This window comes from Myotis nattereri, assembly GCF_964212035.1.
Source record: "Myotis nattereri genome assembly, chromosome: 8".
Classification (NCBI taxonomy): domain Eukaryota; kingdom Metazoa; phylum Chordata; class Mammalia; order Chiroptera; family Vespertilionidae; genus Myotis; species Myotis nattereri.
The window spans coordinates 33,006,890-33,024,904 of NC_138083.1; the positions used below are offsets into that span (position 1 = coordinate 33,006,890).

The 18,015-nt window shown below is 50.7% G+C and overlaps 1 protein-coding gene and 1 long non-coding RNA gene across 2 annotated transcripts in view; one reads left to right on the top strand and one right to left on the bottom strand.

Moving 5' to 3' along the window:
- Positions 1 to 276: 276 nt before the first annotated feature.
- TCF15 (transcription factor 15) lies at positions 277 to 5,987 on the top strand. The gene is made up of 2 exons (XM_081096852.1): positions 277 to 861; positions 5,550 to 5,987. The coding sequence occupies exons 1-2, from the start codon at positions 343 to 345 to the stop codon at positions 5,622 to 5,624; spliced, it is 594 nt and encodes a 197-aa protein (XP_080952978.1). The 5' UTR covers positions 277 to 342; the 3' UTR covers positions 5,625 to 5,987.
- LOC308523154 overlaps positions 1,186 to 18,015 on the bottom strand; it is a 61,809-nt gene continuing 44,979 nt past the window's right edge. The window contains exons 3-4 of the long non-coding RNA XR_013996302.1: positions 8,000 to 8,084; positions 1,186 to 2,837 (exon numbers count right to left, since the gene is read on the bottom strand). This is a non-coding gene — a long non-coding RNA (uncharacterized lncRNA). The remainder of the gene's footprint in view (positions 2,838 to 7,999; positions 8,085 to 18,015) is intronic.

Here is an 18,015-nt window from a genome sequence, read left to right on the forward strand (position 1 = left end):
CAAGTCCGTTTTGCGCACATGCCACCCGATCCATCCAGACTCCCGGCATTGGCCCGGCTCGCCCGCGGGGACCGGGAGCTTTCAGGGCGGGCCACCAGCTCCCGGGACGCTTTCAACCTGGGGAACGGGGGCGGCGGGCGAGTCGCCATTGGCCGGGGCACAGCGGGCGCGTCCTCATTGGCCAGGAAGGAGCCCACCCGCTCGGGCCGGGGCGGCCGCGTGGTTGGCCCCTCCCTCGGCTATAAGGCGGCGGCCGGCGGGGCCGTGGGAGCGCGCGGGAGCGCACGACGGGGCGCGGCCGAGGTTGGGACGCAGCGCTCGGAGGGACGCGGCCCGGTGCCCATGGCGTTCGCGCTGCTGCGCCCCGTCGGCGCGCACGTGCTGTACCCGGACGTGCGGCTGCTGAGCGAGGACGAGGAGAACCGCAGCGAGAGCGACGCCTCCGACCAGTCATTTGGCTGTTGCGAGGGCCTGGAGGCGGCGCGGCGCGGCCCGGGCCCCGGGGGCGGCCGGCGAGCGGGCGGCGGCGCGGGCCCGGTGGTGGTGGTGCGACAGCGGCAGGCAGCCAACGCGCGGGAGCGGGACCGCACGCAGAGCGTGAACACGGCCTTCACAGCGCTCCGCACGCTCATCCCCACTGAGCCGGTGGACCGCAAGTTGTCCAAGATCGAGACCTTGCGCCTGGCGTCCAGCTACATCGCGCACCTGGCCAACGTGCTGCTGCTGGGCGACGCGGCGGACGACGGGCAGCCCTGCTTCCGAGCGGCCGGCAGTGCCAAGAGCGCGGTCCCCGCCGGCTCCGACGGTGGCCGCCAGCCACGCTCCATCTGCACCTTCTGCCTCAGCAACCAGCGCAAGGGGGTGAGTGCGCGGCCAAGTGCGGGCGGGCGGTCATGGGGGTCAGGGCTTCTTACGGAGCAAAAGCGGGCCGGAGACCCCCGTGAACGTGGAGTTCGTGGGGCGTGTGGTCCTCCAAGCCCAGGGTTTGGTATGGAACAGAACCAACCACTTGCTTAATGTCTCCCGGTCAGAAGGGGTGCAGGAAAGCCCAGAGCACACGCAGGCTTGAGAACAGAGATCTTCAACATTTCCATCTCATGGCACACATAAGCTAATTACCAAAACATATATATTTTTTGTTGATCTGACCAAATTTTGATTCATTCACACCAGACAGCTATTGTTGTGTTGGCTGTTGTCATTTTAAAAATATTTTTGTTGTTGTTGACTTCAAAGAGGAAGGGAGAGGGAGAGAGAGAGAGGAATATCAGTAACGAGAGGGAATCATTGATTGGCCACCTCCTGCACGCACCACACTGGGGATGGAGCAACCTGGGTCTATGCCCTGACCAGGAATCTAACCATGACCTCCTGGTTCATAGGTCAGTGTTCAACCACTGAGCCACGCCAGCCAGGCCTGTTATTTTTTGACAATCTAAAAGGAAAGAGATCAGTGCCTCTGATTAATTAGTCAGGTATTGCATTAAAAATTCATCCAAGGACACCGCCCCCCCCCCGCCACCCAAAGGTGTGCTAGGAAGAGGGCATGAGGAAATAATAACAAAGGCCATCGTTTATTGAGCTCTTCCTATGTACCAGATGCTTTCCTGATTTATTTTTTTTACCTTCACAAGAACTTCATCAGGCTGGTAGTGATCCTGCCTGTGAGGCTGTGAGGCAGGGATGCCAGCACTTACGCAGCTGGGAAGCCAGAAGGCAGATTCTGAGCTTGCCTGAGCTGCCCTGACCTTGCAACAGTTGTCTCCTATCCAGAGACCTGATCCAGGGCAGGTGACTGAGAAGGGGATGCATACCTGCAACCAAGAGCCCGCGGTGCCCAGCTGATGAGCAGTAGCAGTGAAGACGGGGGTTTCCTGGGGGCACCCAACCCCAAAAGGGATGCACTGTTGGGCGAGGGCACTGTGGACTCGGCTTGGCCGAGCTGGAATTAAGTTCCTCTGCTCGGTCCTGGGTAAGGATGAGAAGCAGGCTGGTGGTGATGAATGGGGCTGGGTAGCAGCAGAGGTTGCCAGGGGGCTCTCATGGCTAAAAGCTAGTTCTCCTCCTGCCCAGGCCCCAAGGAGCCTGCTTCATCCCCAGCCTTTCCCCTTTCTGACCTGGGCTATTCTTGCATTAAGGACTCTGGTCTGTGTGACAAGTCTGGAGCCCCGCTGCTACCATGTACATCTGGGGAAATGGAGGCTGAGAATGGCCCATCGCCTTTTCAAAAGTGAAAGGGCAAGGAGTCAGGCCTCCGAGTTCCCCAGTCTTTGATTCTCATGGCTGCCCTACAGTGTCCTGGCCTCCAACCACCTCTTCTGGCTCACCAGACTCCCATTCTGGCCTCCAACCCCATGGCGGCCTCAGTTTCCCTGAGGGTCCCTGCTGCTCTCAGCTGTGGGCCCCAGTCAGTGCTTCCGACTGAGTTGGGAAGTTGGAGTGGGCCTTCAAAAGCCAGCCTGGGTGTGGAGGGCCCTCCGTGATACTCCCTGACTGCCTTTCACGCTGCTGTGTCCCGTCGTCGTTCAGCAAACCTTAACTACCCGACAGCCGCCTTTTGTCAGCTCTGAGAACATTCCCAAAGAGGCAGGCTGTGGACCCTCACTCACCAGTCAGGACTCCTGGTGTGGTGTCAGGGCCAAGGGCAAGGAGATGAGGACAGGGATGCTGCGGCCTGAGGGTGGGGAGGGGGAGAGACAACAGGACTGTCAGAGCCCAGAGGTAGCCCACAACCAGTGGGCTCCGTTCCTGGTGGACGCCTGGGAATGAAGTCAAGCAGATGAGGGAGTACGGACAGGTGTTCTGGAAGCAGGGCACAGCACGAGTTGGAGCCAGACCTAGAGAAGGAACAGGGAAGACGTTGAAGGTGGTGGAACAGAGAGGAGAGGCAGAGACTGGCCAGTGACAGCGGTCTTGCTGAGCATTGATCTGCTGTGCTAAGCACTTGTCACGGGTTATCACTCCTTGGCAGCCTGAAAAGGAGGTGCTCTGGTTATCCACACCTGCTTAGAGGTGCTGTCACTGGTTCATATACACGGCCCATGATGGAGCCAGGATTCGAACTCAGGCCTGGGTGATTGGGACGTGGAAAAAGTTAGTGTGGGAGGGCCTGTAACTGCAGGCCTAGGGGAAAAGGTGTGTCTATCATGCGCCCATCGTAGGTAAGTTGGTCTCAGGTCTGTCCCACAGGTCATGAACCCTTGCCTGGGTCTGGCTGCTTCCTTGGGATCTGTTACAGGACCAAGAACCCAGCCAAATTTGGCTACAGAAAGCATGCTCTCAACTCCACAGGCTCCTCTGGGAATAGGTGAAAGGGGCCATCCTGGCCAGCTTTGGCCCCTCAAAGATTTGATTGGAAGGAAACGGCCTGTCTTAGGGAACTCCTGGAGGCTCCCTACTGAGCTTTGGGGGGGGCCAGAGAGCTCTAAGACTCCAGACCCTATCCCTTCACTGGCTGGTCTGGTGTTGAGGTCACCATGGAAACAGTTCCAACAGTTCCCTGGAGGCCTTCTGTGGTAGAAGTAACAGTTGTGAGATAGAAAGGGAGTTCTTGTCTCTATGCTGTTTCCCCTTTTATCACCTAGGGGGTGAGGGTGGGATAGGACTGTCTTATAAGGCCCTCCCCAGTTGATGGTCTCAGCTATGGAGCAGAAGTGGCACCAAAGGCTTTAGGGTGAGGAGGTGCCATTACCAGCTGATGTTGATAATACTTGTGAACATTGAACACTTACTGTGTTCCTGACACTGCTTAGGGCTTTATCAGGGTTAATGTGTGTAGTCGGCACAGTAACTCCACTTTACACATGGGGAACAGAGGCTCAATGAGGTGAAGTCACTTGTCTGAGGTCCAACAGGTAGCCCAAGGCATAGCAGAGGTTGAAGCTCAGATCTGTCTCACTGGAACCCACTTCCTCACCACGGTGCTTCCCAGAGCCCTTGGCGCTGAGTTCCTAAGAGACACAGAAGCTAGGCCTAGTCAGGGCCTCTTCAAGTGCTTTTGGCAGTTCACGAGCTTCTTCCACAGCTGCATTGGCAAGTAGAGCAATTTTGTCCCCATTTCATAGATGAAGAAACTGAGGTTCAGTCCCAGCATTCTCATGGGACTGAGGTCTCTCGGTGACCACCAGACTCGGGGTGGAGGTGGCTCTTCCTGAAGACGTAGATGAAAGGGTGGGAGGCTGGTTTTCCATCCCCCATCCTCAACACTAAACCCTCCTACCCCATCCCCCCTTCTCCGACACTCCTGCCAGAGTTTGTCTGAGAAGCCCAAGCCCCAGGCTCTGCTGGGACTGTGGCCTCAGCCCTCAAAATAGCCCTGCCTGTGAATGAACACGCTGTCCCTGGGCCCAGAGAGCCTCAAGGGAGGCTTGGCTCACATCTGGATGGATCTGCCCCAACCTGGGCCCAAGGGCGGAGGGGAACAGGGGGCAGAGCTCCCAGATGGTCAGCTCTTTCTCTAGATGCCTGAGAAAGATGCCTGTCCCATCACCTCCTAGTGAAGCACAGAGGGTGAGAATGTACAGTGGGATTTCAGACACCATCACGTCCTGGAAACAAGACAGACTGTTGGACAACATGCATTTCCAGCCCAGCTCTTTTACCAACTGGCTGGGTGCCTCTGGGCCAGTCACTCAACAGCTGGGGACCTTTAATGTCCGTGATCTCGCTGGCTTTACAGTGAGGATGAAACCCACGTGTCAGACCTCAGGATATTGGGTAGAAAATGCCGCTGTGGGGTGAAGGGCTGGTGGCCCCAGTGCTGCTACCATTAGCTCGTCTCCCAATGGTTACCACTGATTCAAGCAACACCACTCGGCACCTGCTACATGCCAGGTCCTGGGCTGGAACTGGGGTCACAGAATGAAGAACATTCCCCGAGCTCCCAGCCTGATGGAGACAAAGAGAAACCCAGTCATCCCCCTTCTGAGATATCCTGGTGAAATGTCCCCGGAAAGGCAGGAAGTGCTAGCCAGTTGCAGGAATAGAGAAACCTTCCCAGGGAGACAGGAGCAGAGAGCATATTTCCTGGCAGAGGGAACACACTGAATGAAGGCTGGGAGGAGGAATCCATAGTCTCCTTTTGAGGTCAATGAGTAAGCCATTGGGCATATAGCCAGGCACTGGGGATAACATCACTGTGGGTTTTGTTTTGCCCTTTAATGTAAAATATTTAAATGTATTGGATTCTTTTTAAAAAGCAACTGACCACGTAGGGAAGAAATGAGGAAGGTAAAAATGCCTCTCCCATTCCGTCTCCCCACCATCAAATTCCTCTTCTCTGAGGAAATCTATTAGCAATTTCTTATGTGCCCTTCTCTCTCTTGACATTTCAGCACACAGGTTTCTGTGTGCTTTTGTCCTTAAATAATGTTATCTCGACATCATTCCACAGCAGTTCATAAAAAGTTTCTTCTGCCTTATGCTGCAGAAAACTTTATCGCGTGGCTGTGATGTATTTTTTAAGTCCCGTATTACTGGACGCAGAGGTTAGTTCCCGCGTTCATTGTGATCTGATCCAGCTTCCTAACACTTCTTTCTCCCTCCTGTAGAGCGGCCGTCGTGACCTGGGAGGCAGCTGCTTGAAGGTGAGGGGGGTGGCCCCCCTGCGAGTGCCACGGAGATGAGCCTGGACCCCGGTGGCATTTGCTCCAAGCAGGACCTGGAGAAGGAAGCCAGAGGCCAGCCACCGGTTGACCAGGGGAGAGGACCCCAGGAGCCGATCCTACCCCTGGATTGTATAGGGACCAGAGGACAATGGCTTGGGCCCGTGACCCTTTGGACAGGCCCCCTGGGACATCTCTACCCCCCCGTGGAGAGCTGTGAAGACCCATCCAGCTGGCTCCAGCCCTGGCTGGTCAAAGACAAGGCAGAACTTTTGGAAAAACAGATTGTTGGTGACAGAGGGTGTGTGCATGAGTGAGTATGTAAATGTGTGTGTGTGTGAGTGAGAGAGAGAGAATTGGTGCGTTTAAATAAAAGGTATTTTTAAATAAAGGATGTTCTGAAGTGAGGAAGGGAAGGGTCTGGGGACATCGGCGGTCAGAGGTGACCCTTCTCCTGGACCTTGGCAGAGGCACCGATGTCACCAGTGCTGCCCTGTGCCCTGGAGGGATGGGCTGGGAGAATGCAGGAAGACCCCAGAAGTCGGGGTAACTAAACTTTCCTCAGAGTCTTCTTGAATACCTGTTGTGGTTGGTAAAGAAATCTTAATTGTATTCATTTTTGAATAAGGAATATATTCATTCATATGGTTCAAAATTCAAAAGGTACAAGAAGGTATATAGTGAATACAAAGATTGTCAGTGCCAAAGGGTATCTCCAGCAGATACCTATCCACCTACCACTTCTCTCTGCAAGCAGCCTCAGCCACCAGTTGATACCCATTTCCCGTGAATAACCAAGCAAATGCAGGGAAAAAATACCTTTTTTCTTCCACTCTTTATACAAACGGTAGCATGTTACACATGCTTTCTGCTCCTTGCTTTTTTGTTTTGTTTTCATCTAACTTGGCTGTCATCTCAAATCAGATCACAGAGGTAAAGGGTCCCCTTATTCCTTTAGTGACTGCTTATTGCACTTTATGAATGTACGATGCAGGCATACCTCGGTGATATTGCACATTCGGTTCCAGACCACCACAATAAAGCAAGTATCGCGACAAAGCGCGTCGTCATCTTTTTGCTGGTGGAAGGTTTTTGCCTTAAAAAAACATCTGTGAAGCGCTATAAAGTGAGGTTAATACAGCGAGGTATGCCTGTACTTGAACCCATCTCCTATTCCTGTCTTGACAAACAGCTGTGTAGGCACGCAGTTTTCCACGTGTACTAAAAGGAGGTATTCTTACCCGTTTTGAGATTGGAGGAATTATGGTGCCTAAAGGTGCATGGCTGGCATGTGGCAGGGTGACAATGTGAGATCTGTCCACCTTTAAAGCCCCTCCCCTGCTGGAGACGCCCCAGATGCAGTGCCAGCTCCTGTGACCCCAGTTCTCCCAGCAGCCCCGGGAGGTGGAGGCTGGTGTTTCCCCATTTCACAGGTCCGGCTGAGACCGGGATGGGGACAGCTGGCCAGTGGAGCCCAGAGTTCTTGGCTCTCCAGCTGAGGCTCTGTCCCTGTGCGGCCAGGATCAGAGAAGCCAGGAGGCAGAGGAGCTGGGAGAGGCTGCAGAGCCAGGCAGCGCCCTCTCCTAAAGGTATGCTCATATGCCTATTGTTTATATTTATTTAGCAAACACTTTCATTGTTTACCCACTGAAGTCTGGCTCCAAAGTCCATGCTCATATCCTCTCTGCCACCCCCTACTTGCCCTCTCTGCCTGAGCCTGAAGTGAGCTGCCCTTTTTGTAGATCAACAAACACTACCCAGCACCCTCACTGTGCCAGACACCACAGGACAGCTGCCTCACAGACAAACCAAGACCCCAGGAGACCAAAGGGGTCGCTGGAGTTGCCAGTTCAGGCTGGAGGAGGCCACGAAACCACTACATGTAATCCCTTTGGTATAAGGAGTAGAGGAAGGAGGGCCCCAAGGGGCCTGCGTCCTGCCCAGGATAGCTTTCCAAGTGCCCTCTACCTTGCTTCCCCAGTGTTCCAGGGACACTAATGTTCCCATCCAGTTGCGCTTCCCCCTGCGGGAGCTAATTAGGAAAGCACATTGCACTCCCTGCGCATACCCGGGTCCAGGTCCAGGCAGCCCCTGGCAAAGCCACAGGAAAAGGACTGTGACCTCGTCAATGGCAGGAAACCTGGGAGTGGGGAGCAGAGCAGGCACTTGGGTGCTCTGGGCTGGAGGCCCACTGTTGCCACCAGATTTGCTGGGTGACCTCAGAAAAGTTGCTTGACCCCTCTGGGACTCCTTGGCCTGATCTCTAACCAGCAAAAAACAGATGGGACAAAATGATAAGTATTTGTTTTGCCTTGTCAGATAGTTTCAATAGACCATTTATACCCTGGGCAAATAATTCAAATTGTCCCTAATAATATGCAGTGAAAAGTACTTACTCCCTCAGGCTCCTTCCCAAAGGCAACTGCTCTCTGGCCGTTTCCTGTGTGTCCTTCCGGAAAGGCTCTATACCGATGACTGTTTCTGAAAGAGTATTTGTAGGTTTTTATTGTAAAAAGAAAAAAAAAATCAAATGCTACAAGACCCTAGAGCAGCGGTTCTCAACCTGTGGGTCGTGACCCCTTTGGCAGTCGAACGACCCTTTCACAGGGGTCGCCTAAGACCATCCTGCATATCAGATATTTACATTACGATTCATAACAGTAGCAACATTACAGTTATGAAGTAGCAACGAAAATAATTTTATGGTTGGGTCACAACATGAGGAACTGTATTTAAAGGGCCAGAAGGTTGAGAACCACCGCCCTAGAGCTATCACCCATCCCAAAGGTAAGCAGTTAACACTAATCCTGCAGAGTTTTTGTGAAACATACACAATCATTCACAGCATATTCAGTTAAAACTTTCTATCAAAGTGTATCATGCAGGCAGGAAAGTGCACATGCCATTAAAGATACAGTGCGGCGAGTTTTCACAAGCTGTGGCACCTGTACACCCAGCATGCACATCCAGGAATGCTGTCCACAGCATCCCAGGGGCCCCGCTTGCACTCCTCTGCTCAGACTGGGTTCTTTACATTGTATTTCCTTTGAAGTAGATAATACATTTGCGGAGTTCACAGTTCAGAAGACACAATAGAGAATGAACTTCCCTCCCACCCACTCAGTTCCAACTCTCAGGGGGAATTACTTAACCAGGGTCTTGGGGATTCCCGGCCAGATAGTCTTTACAGATACACCCAAGTCAAAATTTTTTTTTTCACACAAGTTACAACATTTTACACACTGTCCTACTTTTTTCTTAACAATACATCTTGGAGACGCTTCAGTGTTAAAAGGGCTGCTTCACACTTTTTCCCAGCTGCATACTGTTCCACTCTGCACATTGCGCAGCTTGCTATCTTCCTTGAGTTCCTGGGTAAGAGACAGTTAATGTCTACGAGCCTTTGTGTGCAGCAAGGCCAGCCCAACACATGTGGCTTGAGAGAGGACAGCTGCGGACCACGACCTCTGGGGGCCATTTGGCTAACACCCCTGCCCCCAACACACACTTTTTGCCTTCAGGATAGGCCAGCCCAGCCAGGCTCCTCCAGGCTCCCTGAGTGAGGGTATTTTAGAGCCAGAGGAATAAAGGAGCTCAGGGAAAAGAAACTCAGGGTGGAGGGAGTGGATGACCAACTTCAGCCACGTCAGTGGGACCCTGAAGAGGAGGCTGCAAATGCCAGGTCACATCTTCCACTCCGACGAGGGGCATTAGCATGAGCAAGAATGATCTAGAGTTCATCATTTTACAATGAGGAGACTTAGCCAAGACAGAGGAAGCAACCTGCTGGGCCTCCGGGAACTCGGGTCTCCCTCCTGTAAGGGAGTACACAGGGCTCCCTTCCCTAAGTCCACAACTGCACGTAGGAAGGCCTCACAGATCGCTCATGGCAATGGGGAAACCAAAGCCCAGAGAAGGACAGCAATGGGCCATGGTCACACAGCATTTGGAGCTGAGCAGAGCTAAGAATGCAGGGCCCCTTCCTCCAGACCAGGGCTTCTCCACCTCATTTAATTCCCCTCATTGGCCCAAGCCACTTCCATTTTATTAGGCTCCTATTAGATTAAACACACACACACACACACACACACACACACACACACACGCACACACGCAAAACAGAATTCTGAAAACTGGCATATTTGGCAAGTTAACTCTTAAACACCCATACACAGTCACAAGTACAATGCATTACCATGAGAACGTTAAGTCGAGGATTCACAAACACATTAGGACATCCATGTAAAGTTGTACGTCTTTATTCAATCCTGTCTGCGGGTTTTCCTTCATGTGGACATGACATCAAAAATCTAAACCTGGACAGCAAAATGCATTACATGCCCTGGACTAGATCCTGTACGGCAGCGAGAAATTGCTATAGAGAACATTATTGGGTAGTTGACAAAATTGAGATCAGAACAATAGATGAAAGTCTGTTCAATGTTACATTTTCTGAATTTGCTAATAGTATGACTATGTAAGAAGGTCTCCTTGTGCTTAGGAAATACACCCTGAAGTATTATGAAGGGGTAGAGGAACGTGATGGAGGTGACGTACTCTCAAATGGTTCAGAAAAAAAAAGGTGTAAGAGCAGGATAAAGCAAATATGACCCACGGTTAAAACTTGTTGAATCCAGGTAAAGAGTATATGGGAGTTCCCTGTATGACTTTTGTCACTTCTCTGTATGTGTATAAATGATTGCAGAATGAAGAGTTGAGGTCGAGATTTTGGCCCGAGCGGATGTAAGGCCTGCCAGATGGTGTCCTGGCCCCCTCTGACTCTTCCTCACCTCAGCTGCTCCAACAGAGGATGGAAAATACCCCCAGTGGACCCAGGCACCCCTGCCCATGACTCTCAGGCCCCTGTGCCCTTTGAGAGGCTAAGGTGTTCCCAGCCCCCAAGCCTCCTGCCACCATGATTTATGTCCCTGTGAGCCTCAGCAGCTGTGAGCCCGGGTCCCACCAGGCAGCCTGCTGAGGGGGGCCAACTTTTGCTTCTCAGCGTGTCTAATTCAGACCAGACTTACAGGCCCCATGGGCCTGGGATCAGGCTCCCAGGGGGCCAGGGTCAGAGGGCAGGCCAGCAGGGCTTGGAAACCCAGGAGGCACTGAGGGTGAACTGGCTGAAAGGCAGGAGACCTGGCCTGGTCTAGCTTGGCCTCTGCTCCTGTGTGACCTGGGGTGGGTGTCTGCCCATCTCTGGGCCTTGGGTTTCCTCATCTCGGTACAGCCTGCACATGGTGGACCAGAAGGACTTTGTAAACTGGGACAGACTGGCCTTGTAGGAGGGAAGGCTGGTAAAATTTAGGAGTTGATTTTTTTTTCCCCCCCTGAATGCCCAGATCCTCAAAGGGTGGAAAAATGCCTAACTTTTTGAGGGCCTCCTATGTGTCAGTCCTTGGTCTTCCCACTTTACTAAGTTAATTAATACAGGCTATTCAACAAGTTTGTACATTATTGCCCTATTTTATAGATGAGGAAACAGGCCCAGGGAGGTTAAAAAACATGCCGAGGGTCACTTGGTGGCTAATAAGCAAATGAATTTGAACCAGGTAATCTGGCTGCAGAGCCCTACTGGGCTCTCAACCACAGCCCTACACATCTTCATCTAGTCCTATAAGGGCCCGAGCAAACGTGCGCTTCCAGAACAAGACAGGAAAGGGCATCCTCAGCTTGGCTCTTTACCCCAATCCCTCGCCCAGAGGAGCCAGGACCCAGCTGCACCAAGGGCATCAGAGTCTGGGATGGTCCAGGAAGAGGCACCTCCCATGGGCTCCCCAGTATTGTGGACACTCCCAGGACTAGAGAGGCTCACACACAGGTTCTTAGAGAGTCTAAACGGAAGGGCCTCTGAAGTTTATCTCCTCAGAGCCCTTTAGTCACCGGTGGGGACACTGAGGCGCAGAGCAGGTGAGGGGGTATCCCCAACATCGCCCAGAGAGTCAGAGGAGAGCCAGAACCAGACTCCACTGTCCCAGTCATTGCCTGGTGACACGTCCCAGGGCAGCAATGAGGATGAGAGTAAGTGATCTTGATGTGACTCACTAGTCAGAGACATCGCTCTACGTACACACACAGTGGCCTCAATCTTGCAACAGAATGCTCATTTCACAGCCTCGAGAAACAAGCCCAAGCTAGGCTATGGCGAAGCTGTGATCGAACCCAGGGGGTCTGGTTCCAGATGCCATCACCTGAACCACAGCAGGAAGGCACAGGATAGAGTATGACTTCACAGAGCAACTTCAGGTGGTGGGTCAGCCTGTCAGTCAGTCAGTCAGTCAGTCAGTCAGTCAACAAACACATTGACCTGCTCGTGAACCATGCAAGGCTCTAAGGATGATCAGAGAATAAGACAGATGTGGTGCTTGCCCTGGGCAGGCCACACTCTCTCAGAAAATCAAGGTCTGAGCAGATAATAAAAATGTGATGGGTGCCCGGATACACCAAGGTTGCAGGTTGATTCCCCGTTCAGGGCACGTATAAGAAACAGCCAATGAATGCATAAATAAGAGGAAGAACAAATCTCTCTCTCTCTCTCTCTCTCTCTCTCTCTCTCTCTCTCTCTCTCTCTCTCTCATTAATTAAAAAAAAATTTAAAAACAAAAATAAATGTGACGGGTGCTTCCAATGCCCACGGGCATGTGTGAGCAGGAGCGAGGAAGCGGAGAAATTATGCTTCGGAGGCAAGAGAAGGGAGGCTTTGCCGAGTGTGAAAGGTTCTGCAAAGTTGTCCAGCCCACCCTGCATCAGATGGCCGATGGGACACCTGCGGGTCCCTGGATCTCCCTGGAATGTAACCTGATAATCCCTGGCATCTATCTATCCTCTGAGCAGCTCCGTGGAGCAGTCAAAGCAAGGCAAGCTTTGGAGAGTAGCAACAACCTCGCCTGACTGAGCACCGCCCCTGTGCCAGGCACTGTTTGAGCCCTGTCCCTCGGCTACCCCGCCCCAACCCAGTGAAACATGGCTCCCCAAGGTCCCACTGCCACTGCGTGACAAGCCTGGATGTGGACCAGGTACGCAGGTTCCAGAGTCCCCAGCCTCACCTCCCTCCTCTACTGCCCCCCTGCTACATGCCGAGGTTCCAAGGCAGGATGCAACTGTCCCAGATCACAGAGCCCCTGCCCACCACACCCTCTGGCTGCCATCATGCTGAGCATCCCCAGTGCCTCCCCCAGTGCCAGCACCGAGTGGGTGCTTCGCAGATACCTGCCAAAGGACCCAGAGGCATCATGCTGTCTCATCCTGCACACCACCCTGCAGAGTCGATTTTACCCATTTCACAGATGGGGATCAGAAAGGAGCAGTTAAACCTCGAACCCAGCTCTGCGGTTCCTCTGTCTGCAGAAAACCCACGCCGTCTGCAAGCTCAGAAGACACTGGCAACGGGCCTTTAACCATAGAGGAGAGAGGGATGGGCCCAGAGCTCAGGGAGGAAAATAGGCGCTGACCAGTTGGGAACTTCGTGGGAATGTCTCTCACCCCCCAACCCCATCCCACCCCAATCTGTCCCCCAGGCAGCAGCCAGGGCAGGGCGATGAAGGGGTCAGGGAGGCAGGCCATGGATTCCCAAGGAGGACATCCCCTCCTGCCCCTGTGGGATGGCCAAGGAGCCACCCAGGAGCTGGGCCTGTCTTGCTCTTGCTATCCTCATTCTTCTCCTGGAGGCAGCCTCCCCTCCACCCCTCGCCCACCCTCCCCCGCCTCTCCTCCCCACTCAGCCCAGGCCCACCACCTCCTCCGCCCCCGGCTCTCAGAAAGCCCTGGAAAGGCTGCTTTCTTTGAGACAGGAAGGTGTCCTCAAGTCTCAGGAAGGAAAAACAGTCAAGCTGAACCCACCAAGACCGTCTCCAAGGGGCCGGGGCTGGCGCCTGGCCAGGACTGACATCACCTGGGAACTGCCGGAGCCGCAGCTGCAACACGCCTCCTGGGGGGACGCGCTTTTGCTATTTAAAATAATAATAATAATAAAAAAAACATTTCCAGTCTGGTGTTTTTAAATGTGCTTTTTATAGTGGGCCCTGCAGTGTGGGTGTGTTGGTGTCCCCCCTCTTCTTTCTCCTCACGTCCTGACTTTCACACCACGGCAATGTAGCCTTTCACCAATTCCAGCGAATTCCTGGGAATTCGGGGTGGAACCTCCTGCCAGTGTCTGGCCCACCCCCTCAGATGATCTCTTATCTATCTATCTAGATATATTTAATTTTAATTTATAGAAAAATATCAAAACTATTTGCTCACGGTAGCTCACGGTAACAAATTCAAAAGGTACCTAAGAGCATCAGGCAAAAGTGCGTCTCTCCCTGCCTCTCAGGCAACCCTTCTTTTACCCAGTGCTTACTATGTGCCAGGCACTCTTCTAAGCAATTATCTAATATTAACTCATTTAATCTTCATAAAAAGCATATGAGTAGGGTTTCCATTGGCGGCTGTCTTGTGAATATTGCTTGAGATATTCTATGTATATAGAAGCAAATCTAGATCTATGGCCTTTCCCAATCTCTCGCTTTAAAAACACAAATAGATGCTTTTTATATACCCTGGTCTGCACTTTGCTTCTTCTTCTTCTTTTTTTTTTTTCTTTGTTAATCCTCACCCGAGGATATTTTTTTCATTGATTTTTGGAGAGCGTGAAAGGGAGGAAAGAGGCGGGGGAGAGAGAGAAACATTGATGTAAGAGAGACACAACTGGTTGCCTCCCGCACACACCCCGACCAGCACCAAGGATCGAACCTGCAACCCAGGTATGTGCCCTTAACCAGGAATCAAACCTAAGACCCTTTGGTGTGAGGACTGATGCTCTAAACACTTAGCATACTGGCCAGGACTGCTTCATTTTAAAAAATATAATGGAATGATTCCACGTTGGTGCATACAGAGGTCGCCCATTCACCTTCATAGCTGCATATTATTCCCTTATAAGGGAGGATGTACCATAACATAATTAAGGTGTCCACTATTGGTGGACATGAAGGATGCTTCCAATCATTTTTTTATTTTTATTGAATTTATTAGGGTGACATTGGTTAATAAAATTATATTACATTGTTTCAGGTGTACAATTCTGTAATACATAATTTATATATTGGATTGTGTGTTTACCACCCTAAGTAAAGTCTCCTTTCCCCCCTTTTACTCTTTTCTTCCTCCTCCCACCCCATTTCCCTCTGGTAATCACCATACTGTTGTTGTCTATGGCCAATGTTTTCTCTTAGGAATAATGCAGCAATGAATAGACAGAGTGATTTTCTAAAAGCATGGACCTCATCAGTCCACTATTTAAAAACTCTCCATCCTTCTCCTTTGTATGCAGAGGGGCATCTGAAATGGAGGGTATCAAGAATCCCTCCGAGACTCTGATGAAAGCTCCCCAAATGAACCTGCTCCCCAAAAGAAGCTCATGTACAATTGGCCTTCACGTGAGGTTCAGGGACCCCTGGGAACCCCACTCATGGAGGCAATAATGCCTATACACCTCCCCCAGCTGTAAGGTGTGGCCATGGCTTTGAACGGGGCAGTTTGGACTGACAGCTCTTCTGCTTCAGAGTTACAAGGCCTTGGGAAAATGGCTTAATCGCACCAGAGCTCAGTTTTCTCATCTCTAAAATGGGGCTAATTATGGCAGCTTCCTCCTAGGATTGTGAAAAATAGATTGGACTCAGACTCTGAAGTGTTTAGCCTGGCACACAGCAAGTCCTCAGCCTAGATTGGCTGGCGGTGATTCTGACTGTGGTGGTGGTGGTGGTGACCATAGTGGTAGTGGCAGTGGTGGTGGGATTATTCTTATAAGATAAATTCCAAACTCATTCATTTATTCAACAAACTAGTAGCCCGGTGCATGAAATTCATGCACATTAAAAGGGAATTAATTGCTCTAACCAGTTTGGCTCAGTGGATAGAGCATCGGCCTGCGGACTCAAGGGTCCCGGGTTCGATTCCAGTCAAGGGCATGTACCTTGGTTGCGGGCACATACCCAGTAGGGAGTGTGCAAGAGGCAGCTGATCGATGTTTCTCTCTCATTGATGTTTCTAACTCTCTATCCCTCTCCCTTCCTCTCTGTAAAAAATCAATAAAATATATTTTTTTTAAAAAAGGGAATTAATTAGCAGAGATATTTTAATATTGCTATTTGCTCTTTCTCTATAATAGAAGTGTGAGAGATGAAAGGAAATTAGTAAAATGTATATAAAAATAACATATAAATTTATTAATAAACAAACAGTAACAAAAGGATATAACAACAGAGGCATGATATAAAAACGACAAAAACATGATATGAAAACAACAAAAACATGATATAAAAACAACAGTGATGCAAACAATGACTGATAAAGTGATTAAACTTATTCTAATATCTCCCTGTACACCACATTAAGAGTGAAAACACTTTCAGAGTGCTTGACTAATTTCCCTTGTAATGAAGTACTTAGAACTTTAACTGTAACATCACATGCTCTTCAAACTTGAGAGAAAGCAACATGTGCAAAAACGGGTTCAGGTAGAAATATGCCTACTTTGTCTAGAGTTTGTCCTTGTGATTTATGAATAGTCATCACAAATGCTGGCATCACAGGAAACTGTCATCGAATCAATTTAAATGGGAGGCTAGTGTCAGATGGGGACAAATAAATTCTTGGAATCAGAACAGCCTCTCCCTCTGCAGATCCTGTTAATACTTCAGCTTCAATAATGTTAGGTCGTAATCTTTTGATAATAAATCTGGTACCATTACAAAGACCCCATTTACTATTGAGATCTCTCAATAGCATGATGATTGCATCTACTTTCAATTTTAATTTATGACACGGCATTCCCGAAGGAGTAATACTATTAAGAAATTCGATGGGAAAATTTTCCTTTTCAGCATCATCTGTGGAATCAATGGAATCATCACTCAAATATGTGTGAAAATCTCCATCGAGTATATCCAAATTTTCTTCATTTAATTTTGAACATGCTCATTTTTTGGACAAAGAATTGCACATTTAGATATATTTTTAATATCTATAGCAGTGGTTCTCAACCTTGGCTGCACATTAGAATCACCTGGGAATCTTTTTAAAATCCTGATTCCTGGGCCTCATCCTCCTGAAATTGTTTCTTTGTTATGGGGTGGGGCCACAACGTTAGTAACAAAGAAACAGAATTAAAACTTTATTGTGGGGAGTCGCTACAGTGTTTTGGACAGGTTCAAGCCTTGGACTGATGAGAGGGCACAGTCCTCTCATTGCCACATGCAAGTCCCAGCTTGGAGGGCAGGGCCCTCCTGGCACAATTATAGCCAACAGCTATAGTTGTAAGCTTGAACCTATGGTCCAAACACATGGCTCCACGTGCCTGAGTGATGTAGGCTTGATAGAGTTCAGGTGCATGTAGTTGAGTAGGATTGAAACCCAGGAGAATGTTGTAAACATCTTGGTCACACCCTTACTTTGCCTCGTGGCAAATCTGCAATAAAATAAAGACACGGCTGTGGGCATGGTCGCTGTCTCTCAGAGAAGCAGCATCCCACCGAGACCCGGATTTCATTCTCTTGTCTGTCTTTTCTAAGCCTTTCAGCTGCCCCTACTCAGGTTCACCCTTGGCCGTGCTGGCATGGCACACTTCATAAAGATATGCCTCCAGCTCCCAGGGCGGGTTCCTACCTCAAACCCCGCCCTTATAGGAAACAGCTCTGGGGAAACAGCTCGGGGGAGGGTGCAGCCATTGCCAAGATAACCCCTGCAGGACTGACTTCCTTCCACTTGGTCACGGCGGTTCTCGATGTGATGAACACCACCCAGGGTTTTTATAAAAGTAGATATTTATTGAGAACACACTGTAGACAGGGACTTGGGAAGGACTACTTCACTAAGGGAAGGACTACTCAGAGGTGCAGGTGGAAAGCCCCTGGTGACCAAGGTGAGGGCTGGCTGGGGGTTGGCCCAGAGGCTGGTTGGAGGCCACTCGGGTCATCCATGTAAAAATGATGACCTCAACTAGGTAACAGTCATGAAGGCAGGCAAAAGAGGGCAGCAGCCAGCAGAGATATACAGGAAGCAGAGGTGAAATAAATACCTCAGTGGAGTGTGGGAGAGAGGGAAGAGTTGAGTAAAAAGGGTCAGTTCATGTCCCTCCCCTGCTCAATCCTGCAAAGGCTTCCCATCACTCTTACAATAAAATGGAAGGTTCTCTCGTGGGGTGCCAATCTCTACTGCCCTTATCACCTCATCTCCCTCCCACTCCCCTTGCTTTCTGAGCTCCAGGCACACCAGCCTCCTAGCAGTTCCTGGAACACACCAGGCCCATTGCCATCTGCCTAGAATGCTCTCCCCTCACCTACCTTGCTAATTCCCTTCATTCAAATCTCTGCTCAAATACCACCTTCTCAAGGAGGCCTGCCCTGACCACCCAAGCTAGAACAACACTCCT